General features: G+C 39.1%; 1 protein-coding gene across 1 annotated transcript in view; it reads right to left on the reverse strand.

Annotated features, from left to right (window-relative positions):
- Nucleotides 1-1,511, reverse strand: part of LYPD6B (LY6/PLAUR domain containing 6B) — a 4,101-nt gene extending 2,590 nt beyond the window's left edge. The window contains exons 1-2 of the mRNA XM_010289976.1: nt 1,397-1,511; nt 150-248 (exon numbers count right to left, since the gene is read on the reverse strand). Of these exons, the coding sequence (XP_010288278.1) occupies nt 150-248; nt 1,397-1,511 (214 nt within the window). The remainder of the gene's footprint in view (nt 1-149; nt 249-1,396) is intronic.
- Nucleotides 1,512-10,961: the final 9,450 nt, after the last annotated feature.

Consider the following 10,961-nt stretch of genomic DNA (forward strand, 5'->3'; position numbering starts at 1 on the left):
CATATGACTCAGTATTACTAATAACATAACTGAGGGCATTACTGTGTCGGCATGTTAATCCTATTCAGTTAGACTTCTACAAGATGGCTGAGTCAGGGAGAAGCAAATTTAACTATCGTAAAGAATCTCCTTAGTACAGACGCACTTACTTTCAGGACACCATCTATCTTCAGCCCATCTGTTACAGTTGTAATTGTCCACTGCATTATCACAGGTAAAGCACTTAAAACTGTTTGGAAATGGAGTGGCTTTAAAAGTATTAAAATGTAGTAAGTTTGCAAGTATTAAGAAAAAAATAAAACATTCAAAATAATGCTGTGCTTGTATACACATATACTTAGCAAAAACATATTGCATACATTTACATATTTTCAATGATACATCACTGTTAGACAAATAAAACCTATGAAACAAGTCTCGCAGAAAGCTTTTACATTTTTAACTGGTTTTGCTATACCTGAACTTTAAAACATCTCCTGCTGTTTTCATTCTCTCACGATTCAAAATACCATTTAAGTAGTGGTGGAAAAAACAGGAAAGAGAGAACATCTTATATATATGCACATGATACTACATCCGCATGTACGTTTGTACAGATACACAAACACAATCTACATCCAAATGGCTTTTGATTCCTTTGATGAAAAAAATACATCTCCAAAAACAGCTTCAGATCTTGATCTCCAACTCTGAAGAAGTCTGAACCCTTTGACAAAGGGATCAAGAGAACTATTTTAAAATCTTATTTACATTATATAAATATATAAGTGATTTTAAGATGCACAGTTCCTAGATGCACATACATTCCTATTATATCTAGCTGTCTTGACTGTTTTAATGATACATATCAGGAAAATCTTCTCCTCTTAAATGAAGGGACAGAACACTTCCGATGCTAGATAAGAGGCAAAAAAATGATGCTATTAGTGACAACTGGCTTCACAGGTCTCACAAGGTTTTTAATTACCTTCAGTTTGAATTAATTGCATAGAGCACACCTATTCTTTCCCTTACAAAACCCCCAACAAGATAAAAGACAAAAACATCTGTTCTGTATTATTTATCAGAAATTCACTACACAATTTGCTCTGCAGGAAGGCATTTCATGGCGAGGAAAATATAATAGAAGCACTTACAAAGTGAAAACTATTGCCCTCACACACTCTTTAATTTAGCAATGCATGCAATTGTTTGTTTTCATTCAGTCAACTTATAAAATCTTAGAAATAAACTCAACTGTTATGGGTTGAAAAGCGAAAGTATTATCTTAAACTTTTTATTCTTCATGTCTGAAGAAGACAAACACCTAAAGCCCAAAGGATTGAAAGCCTTTGGCAATTAAGTAAAATGTTAAGCTACAGTTGCATACGCAAGCAAAGCATAACTGTCTACTTACGGTCTAGTGGAGGTCTCACGTTGTAAAAGTTGATGTTCTCAGCTGAAACCCAATTTCCTGAAAGGATGAGGAACGGAAGAAAGGCTCCGGCCAGCATGTGACAGAATAACAACATGCTGACTATTATTGTACACGAAAAGCAAAACTCTTAGGCCTAGGAAAGAAAGGGAACACATTATTTAGGGGGAACCATAAAGAACTGCGCATGGGGAACAGTAAGTTTCCTATGAACTACTTTGGAAACCTTGAAAATTCAGTCCGTAGATCTATACTGTGAAGATGGCTAATGCAGGCAAGCATGCAGGGATGAACAATGCAAAGCTGAGCAGTTACTGCCTTCTGCTGGCCAAGATCCTGTACGAAGTACTTAAAATCTCCACAAATGTAAAAAAGTTAACATTATTTCTTTAATCTATTTATCCTTCTAATCAATGTCAGTCTTACAGATTCCTTGTAAGCGTTCCTAAAAATCAACACCAAAATAGCGCTCCTTTGTATCCTACTTGAAACAGAGAGGATTAAATACCATTGAAGAAAGCAAAATGCAGACAAATATTTTTAACACCAGCAGCCTAGAACCCAAGACCAATTCCTATCTGGTATAGATCAATGTATATCTACTGACTTCAGATAAGCTACATCATCTGAATTGTAAGTGCACTTATCAGCGGCACAGCGTTAAAGATCATGGGTGTCAATTAGATTTATTTCTTTTTAAAGTGCATACCAAGGGAGCGCTAAGGAAGACGCCCGGTGATGTTACGGGAGTTCTGGAGAACTGCAAAGTGGAACTTTCAGAGAGAGGAGGTGCATGTTTTAGGCATGCTTTGCACATTATTTGGGGCCCTCTAGATACTTTGGTAAAGCTTTATAGAGAAGAACAACTAATCAATGAACACTTTGGTCAGTTTGATATTTAGATGTACACACATAAATACACACACAGAGGCGTGTATGGCAAATTGCAGTGATACTCGAGACCTAGTTCAGATAAGAAAAAGTAGAATCAGATGAAATGGCACTCTGCCCATGCAAACTCCCAGCAGGAGAAACGAGCTTGAGTGGAAGCTCCCGCCAAACCAGAGACGTTGCTTGGAGCTGCCAAGCGCATTCATTCAGAAATCTCTCTGCACGCTCTGCACAGGCCTGTGTAGATGTACGCCGTGCCTGCGCAGGAAGCAGAGAAGACCATGGCAGAGAAGTCAGAGGACTTCCTTCTTTCTCCTGCTGTTTTTGTTGTTGGTTTTTTTCCAACTGACATAGACAGGGATTATTTGAAAGATGGTTTTGCCAACAAACCAATCAACAGAAAGTGCAACTATATGGATTGTGAGTTTAGCCACCCTCCTTCACATTTGTTTTTTAAATCACGGCTTTATGAATATATTTCAGTAGATACTGAGAAAGCTGCAGCATACCTCTACTTGCAGTGCACCTCCAAGACTGTTTTCTGTGGGTGGTCCAGATTTCTTCTAGCTATAGCCCAGGATCTAAAGAAGGATTAAGAAAAAGAATCACGGAAAACAAACAGCAACTGATCACCATAATTCTGTTCTGAAGGAACTAATTAGCTTAAACGCTGTATGTCCTTATTTATATTGAAAATGAAGATACAAACTCACAAAGTGTGGTGTTTTTATAACAAAATATCCAAAGAAGCACCTGAACTACACAGCATGGCTCTGCCTTATTGAGTGCTATTCTATTGCAGATACACAGATTCCCTCCCTCCTGTGATACCCCAAGGTCAGGGAAGAAAGACAAATGAAAGCAGAAAGTGAAGCAATGAGACTGCTCAGTCCTTCCATGAGGGTGAGTTTACATCTCTTGCAAGGGAAAAACATTATTCAGGCAATGACTGGGCGGGACCAGACTATACCAGATGAATATATATTTCATACTCTAGAGATATCCAAACCTTCAACACATGCTATGACCAAAATAGAAGCACTAATCAGCAGCAAGATAACCTAAAAGAGCAAAGACAATAATCAGCCTCCAGATTAGAGGTTATTAGCAAACTATGATGTAAACTGGTCCCCCACAGTTCATTCCTTACCGAGACAGAAACACAAAAGTGTTGGTCAAATCCCTAACACCACCGCACAATCCAAAATATATCTAAAACACAGTTACGTTTCTCTCCAATTAAGCACGTGATATTTGCACAGTGATGTTCTGCAGCGTTAAAGATGGGCTGGTTATAGCCCACTTGACTCGTCTCACTAACACATACTTGAGGTGCACATTTCAAATGTACACTTAGTTTTAGTGGTTTGGTTTTTTTTAAATTTGTTGAGAGATAAACATCTGGACAGATCTGGACAGACTGGAGAGTTGGGCGGAGGGGAACCTCATGAAATTTGACAAGGACAACTGTAGAGTTCTGCACCTGGGGAGGAACAACCCCATGCACCAGTACAGGTCAGGGGCTGACCTGCTGGAAAGCAGCTCCATGGAGAAGGACCTTGGAGTCCTGGTAGAAAATAAGTTATCCATGGGACAGCAACGTGCCCTGGTGGCCAAGAGGGTCAATGGTATCCTGGGGTGCATTAAGAAGAGTGTGACCAGCAGGTCGAGAGAGGTTCTCCTCCCCCTGTATTCTGCGCTGGTGAGGCCTCATCTGGAGTATTGTGTCCAGTTCTGGGCTCCCCAGTTCAAGAGAGACAGGGAACTTTTGGAGAGAGTCCAACGGAGGGCTATGAGGATGATTAAGGGACTGGAACATCTCTCGTATGACGAAAGGCTGAGGGACCTGGGGCTGTTCAGTCTGGAGAAGAGGAGGCTGAGAGGGGACCTTATCAATGTCTGTAAGTATCTGCAGGGTGCCTGACAGGAGGATGGAGCCAGTCTCTTTTCAGTAGTGCCCAGTGACAGGACAAGGGGCAATGGGCATCAATGTCCTGCAGCACAGGACCTCAATATGAGGAAAAACTTCTCTACTGTGAGGGTGACGGAGCCCTGGAACAGGCTGCCCAGGGGGGGTGTGGGGTCTCCTTCTCTGGAGACCTTCAAAACCCAACTGGACACGTTCCTGTGCAACCTGCCCTGGGTGATCCTGCCTTGGCAGGGGGGTTGGACCAGGTGATCTTCAGAGGTCCCTTCCAACCCCCACCATTCTGTGATTCTGTGAAACCTGTGCAACATGACTGGATGTTTTTCTGCTGACAAGTCAACCCACATGATGCGCTCTTGCTGAGCTGTTGCCTCCAACAGGCACAGCCCTTTAATATTTTCCAAGACAGATCAGCAGAATGCGGCATTATCCAGGACAGGAGAAAGGGAAAAGAGGAGACAGTGCTGCTACTACAATTCATGAATGATCCGACATACTATCCAGCTTAATTTCTCCTTCCTCTAGCATTCTTAGCTTTACCAGTTTACGTTGGAGACAGTGTCTCTCCCTAGAGTTCCTTTAGTTTCACACAATTCATTTTAAGTTAGTGCTTAAAAACTCTATCTTTTGCCATTTGCATCTAAGATTTTTCAAATCAATTATTGCTCCCAAAATAACCTTTTTTTATCTCAGTGTCAAGAGGTGACAGAATTTCTATTCCAGCTGACAAATTTCATCGTTTCTTCATAGATAATAATTCCCCGTATTATCCCACCCCACTCTCTGCTTTAAAGTGTTTTGCATCAGGTTTCAATACGTTAAACAAGAGAAGGAAGGGCCAGAGCCATCAAACCCCTTCATTAATACCATAACCATTATTCTGGACAAGCTGAAGAGTGAAAGTCAATGTAATCACAAACTATCATAGGTACTGGAAACAAAATGCATTAGCATAATTTCTAGAAAATTATACTTTCCATGAAAATAGCCAATCTGAGAAAAAATTAACAGGTAAAGATGCACAAAGGCTAACTTAAGAGATCTTTGTTTCCCACAAGGAAGATTCTTACATGGTGACTTAGAAACAAAAATACCCCCAAAGCACAGAATACGAAATGCAATTATGCGCAACCGAATCAGCCAGCTCTTCAGCAGTGTCAGAACTGCTACATATTTAATTTTAATAAAATAATTTAAAAGTACAGAAACGGATATCGATGTGTGGAGTTAAAAAACCCGAAACTCAAGTACAAGCGGGTACCAATTTTCAGCGCCACACATTCCTGATCCCAGCTGCCTTGCTCTTGTGTCCCTGGACCTCCAGGGATGCAGTTTGCAGCCCTCCAACCCGTAAGGCACACAGGCTGCTGGAGCCTTGTTGGTAAGAGTATGAGAAGAATCTCTTTTGTGCTTCTAATGCCAACATCCTTCTTCACGGTTGCCTTGCAAAAGAGCTCTATTTATGCCCTTTGAATATCAGAAGCAGGTTACTTTTAAATTGGCAAACCAGTTTTAAACAAGTAGCAAATCTCAGTGTATTTTGGGCAGCTCAATAGCGTTTAATTCTTTCAATTTTACCCTGTAGGAACGTAGGGTATTGATTCATTTCAGTGCATAACAGTTGCAAAATTTATCTCCTTGACATATATTTTCTGCAGTTTCTAGTTGGTTGAGGAAAAATTGCCTTTATGGGGAGACTGGTCTGTAACTTGATCTGACGCACCTGGATAGCAAATAAAAGGCACAATTACACTTGTGCCAGCTTTCTACAAATTCAAGCTCTCTTCTGCTCCCTTCCCCCAAGTTCCTATTGCTTTCCCTAGAGCAGCTCATGCCAAATGGAAAATTTTAGAGAACATAAATACAAAAAAGCGAGTCTTCAGTTGGTGTAAAGCACAGTAAATTGACCTCACAATTTGCTGTAGTCAAAGGTGTCCTTGTTTGCTAACCAGGCCAATAAATAATGGATGTCGTTTGACGCAGTCTTAGTTACACAGCTGCACCAGAAGTCATTCTCAAATAAAACAGGGAAATGTTGGCCAAAAAATGGCTTTCATATCTCATCCAAAATCTTTTAAATGCTTATTTTCTTCATAGTCTCTTATCTCTGTTGTGCTTTCATATAATATTATCTAGTAGCATGAGTAAACATTTCATTATGCCCAATTAGGAACTCTCATTAATGAAGGAAAAAAAACTGTCAGAATACAGAAGATTAATTTATATAAACAAGAGCAAACATGGAGACATAGCTTTCCTGAGGTGAGGGAAGAAGACCCAAGAGATATGGGCTGTTAACATAAGCTCTGTAAAGAACTTGTAAGGAAAGCACATTTCAGGAAAACAACGAGGAATACAATGGCTGAAATAATTCATAATAAATCCAGAAGGTTTTAAGGTTTATCTTGCAGCGTGTAATAGAAGAGTAGGAAGCAGTGTGCTTGATTTCTGATTTTAATAAAATTCAAGTCTGTCTACATTGTTTTTCCTGGCAGACTCTGTGGAGGATTAGCAGATTTAACATCAGATATGGAATGCAAATGAAACTTCCTCCTGTCATTTAGTAAGCAATTTTCAGGTGCTATTAGATAATTGCAAATGCTTATGTTAAGCTTGTTAAATACCACTTCAGGACATAAGAGTTAGAAATACATAGACAGAAAGGTATGTAAGTTAAGGGCTGAAAAAGTTAAAACCAACACCTGACATCATCAGGTGTTCCCTACAAGAAATCAGAAAGGCCCAAACTTACACTTCAACTTATCTAAAAGGACAAAAATAGGTCCTTGGCTTCCCCTTTTCTTAGACAAATACTTCTGTTCTCATGTTTTCCTCCGGAGATCACTTAATTTGATCTGTAAGCCACCATTTACCCTACTTCAAAACTCAGAGAGTGAATAAATGGATGGAATGAACAAGAGAAAACCTTCGTTTTCCTTGGGAAATAGGCAGAGCACATTTAGAATAAAAAGGGGGAAAAAAGGAAATACTTTGAAGGATTAACAAAACCAAAATACTTCTGCAAATTAGAACTATTTGTTACACAAGTTCTACCTTTTCTTACCTAGTGAGTTGAAGTTTCTCATTTTTTTCCTTACAGCATGTTATCATTAGTAAAGAATAACCCAGGAAAACAGGTTGTACATTACACTGACAGACATCTGAAACTAGTAACACTGACAGAAAAAAACTGAAGTTATCAACATTATTTTTAAACACATTCCTTTATCTTCAGTCACAGCACACTTAACCAGGCCTGAAATTAAATTTGGTCTTAATTACAAGAAATTACAGAGTTCTTTATCTAAGATCTTATAAAAGTAAAACACATACAGATCTGGTAATGACAACATCATTTAGCCTGGGGTATAATGCTGGCATGGGAAGTTGTGATGCAAACTGATTGCGAGACATGGAGGCATCTGACTACACAATACACACAACTGCAAAGATTTTGAAGAAGTTAATGCACGATTAATGCGATAAATCTGAGCAGTACCATTGAAGTGAAGTGCTTGCAAGGATAAAGCATCTATTTGTTTTTAAGCTCATACAAAAGAGAAGATCTATGGAATGAAAATTGCATTACACGATGTTATATCTCATTCCTTTTATAGCCAGAAGTGCTCAGCACTAACTACTCTTGAGCAATGACATTTATTTTGAAATTCAGAATCCCTGATCATCTTTGGAAATAATTTATTCTATCTAAAAATCCATTAATGAGAGATAAATTTCCTATTCCCTTCTGCAAGTGTATCATTTCCTCACAGAACTGCACTTTGTCAAAGCTATAGATGACTAAAAGTTTCACACTTCAGCTTCTATATATCACATCTGCAACTGTTTTAAATCTCTCTCCCACCTGTGCAACACTGGAAATAGGAACTTAATATTACTCTAGAGAAAAGAGATTACAAGAATAAGCAGCGTTTTTTTCTTTCCTTGAGCTCATCGGAGCACTTCTGTAAAGATCAGTTTAACGACACTAATTTCACAGAATATTTTGTTAAGTGCCTCAGTGGATCAGACCGTTATTAATTAGTTAGGTCTCACTACAAATGCCGGGCTAGAAGCTCAGCAGACCTACCTCTCTGTACACAAGCTCTTGGGACTCCAGTTTACGTCATCCAGGGCCCCAGTGAGCCCCCAACCAGCTGAAAGTAGAAGACAAAATTCTGATTTTCAGTATCCTTCTACAAATTTAGCTCCAGACCACAGCCAATACTTAAAAGACTTCTTTATTCCTGCCAAGCTAATGTTACCCATACTCAGCAAGACAAGGTAATACTGCTGCGTGTTGCACAAGAATGAAGTTATTCAAGACCTATTTTAGAATATGAGGGAGGTGGGACAAAACAACATGGCTCCAATGAAATCAAGAGATATCTGTAGACTTCTACATAACATCCACTAATTATTATTAAATGAAAAATGCAGGTCTTCGGCCAGTTAAATTCAGCCTCAGAAATACGTCTTGGTTTTAATGCCTGTTTTTCCAAGCGAAATCCTATTTCTAACACAAACTATGCCCAATATACACAGTTACCTAAGCCATAAAGTTACATACAGCATTCTAGACAATAAAACATAAGACATTTTAGACAACAGAAATGAGAACCCACATGATTTCCACTTGTGAAATAAAAACTACATTCCCTTTCAAATTAAAATGTCAAATCAAGATTTGCACAGAAAAGATTTGCTACGAGAAAAGAGCGTTTGCATGCCATCCTACTTCAAATCTTTAATTCACTAAAATCTGTTTGAACCTAGAATGGCCCTGTGGGATCAGACAAATTAGAAGGTATGACAGTTTCTGCATCACAAAGAACATTTTTCAGAAGCTTCACATTCAGCTGTATTTTCAAACTAAGATTTAAGCTACGCCCCAGCTGAGTTCATAAACCTGAAAAGCGTGCTCTTTTACCCGCCACCGATGTCCAGAGCGAATTCACTGACATCAGCCTTCGCTTCTTTACTCCTCGTCATTATCTCACTACTTTGGGTTTTTTTTGTGTTGGGTGTTTGGTTTTTTTCCCCAAGCTGTTTGGAAAGAATGAGGGGTACAAAAAATTTGGTCCCCCTATCCTTTCTTCCAGTCTTAGCTGCAACCTCTTCCCAAGTCACAAAGGGTTCAGTATTGCGTATGTGCCCATAGAAAGTCAAATTTTGACTGGAAAGAATATGAAGAAAAGGTAAAGTAACTTTGCTTGGTTTTACTGTACCAAGTGTCAGGGTCCAAGCTCTCACGGCAAAATGTCCTTGCTTCACTTAAACCACAGATACTCCGTTTTCTCCAAGAACACAACACTGGAGGAACTATTTTGCCTTCACTTTCCCAGTAAAAAGAAAATGGTCAGCAATGCCCTTCCGCCACCAGTTTATGCCAGTTTAAGACAGTAGCACAAACTAATCTGCACTGCAATTGGAAAAAACCACACACAGAGTCAATCACTGGTTTATACTGGCAGGGTTTAATGTGCGAAATTTATAGTGCTGGTACTTGTCTGATACTATCTTCGCCTCACGTTTATATCAGCTTTTTGTACTACACAATCCTTGAAATCATAAACAATATAATCTCCTTGAATGCACGAGGAATGTCTGCAAATGCTTCTGGACAGATACCGGCAATTCCCAGTTCTGCTGTGCAAAGTCCAGGGAACCACAACAACAAACTCCTGCTGTTGAATGCATTAAGTTTAAAAATCAGTTGTGAAGAACAAGCAGTCTGTCTTCATACTGAACTCGCTGAGAAGAAGTTTTTGTTCAGAAGCACCTGAACTCATTTCCAGAGCTAGTTAAGTCCCATTTCTAAGCTAGTAAGTCCCATTTCTAAGAAACACACATGTCTGAATTAAACTCCTTATTGAAAATGTAATTTTAAAAGCAGAAATCTTTCACAGGTTGTATTTTCATGGTCTACCTGTTGTTTAAGTTTCTTAAAAGGACTGACTTGCATTGCAAATGATCTGGAGGCAGGGAAAGAGTGAAATTCTGATTACTGTCAAGTCAATACAGAATCTACTACAGGACTAACTATCCAATTGACATAAAAAGTTCCTCCCTTGAAACCACATTGCCTGAAGAGCTGCGCTGCAGCTCGGTGTCATACATCACATATAGCATTACTAGCAGTGTAACGTAACGAGTTTTGAACAGAAAATTAATCATAGTGTCACTGATTACACTTCTGAAAAATGTTTTGTGCACAAAATCCCCCCTCTTCCACATTGCTCTTCCACATTTCTAAGGCACATACTTTCAGTCACTGAAAACTGATCAAGTATTTGAGTAATTCCCATTATTCTGCCTTGCCCTACACAAGCTGACATAACATCTCGAGCAAATACTCTTGCAGATATGCTTCTCAGTAGATGAAGTAAAAATGTGCATTTTTCCCCAGTTTTCTCTTTGAAATCTCAGGATTACTCCCCTCTGAAGCAACAGATACTTCAAATATGGCTTCCTAAATTACAGATGAAGATTCTTCTACTTTAGATATAACCACTAATGGAGAAGAGATGATGAAAATCCCATTTCCAAGCCAAGGCTCTCCTTTTGAAGTAATCTGGTTTCTACCACCCCTTCCAGCTGAACATCTCGCTCCTATTATTTGCCACCAAAGGGTGAGCTGAGAAGCTAGCACTGATGAGGGTGCTTTTGATGATGTCTCTTAGGAAAACCTTAACATACATGACAGAATATATCTACATGCATATTTTA

The sequence above is a fragment of the Phaethon lepturus genome, unplaced genomic scaffold (genome assembly GCF_000687285.1).
Source record: "Phaethon lepturus isolate BGI_N335 unplaced genomic scaffold, ASM68728v1 scaffold17456, whole genome shotgun sequence".
NCBI classification, from domain to species: Eukaryota; Metazoa; Chordata; class Aves; order Phaethontiformes; family Phaethontidae; genus Phaethon; species Phaethon lepturus.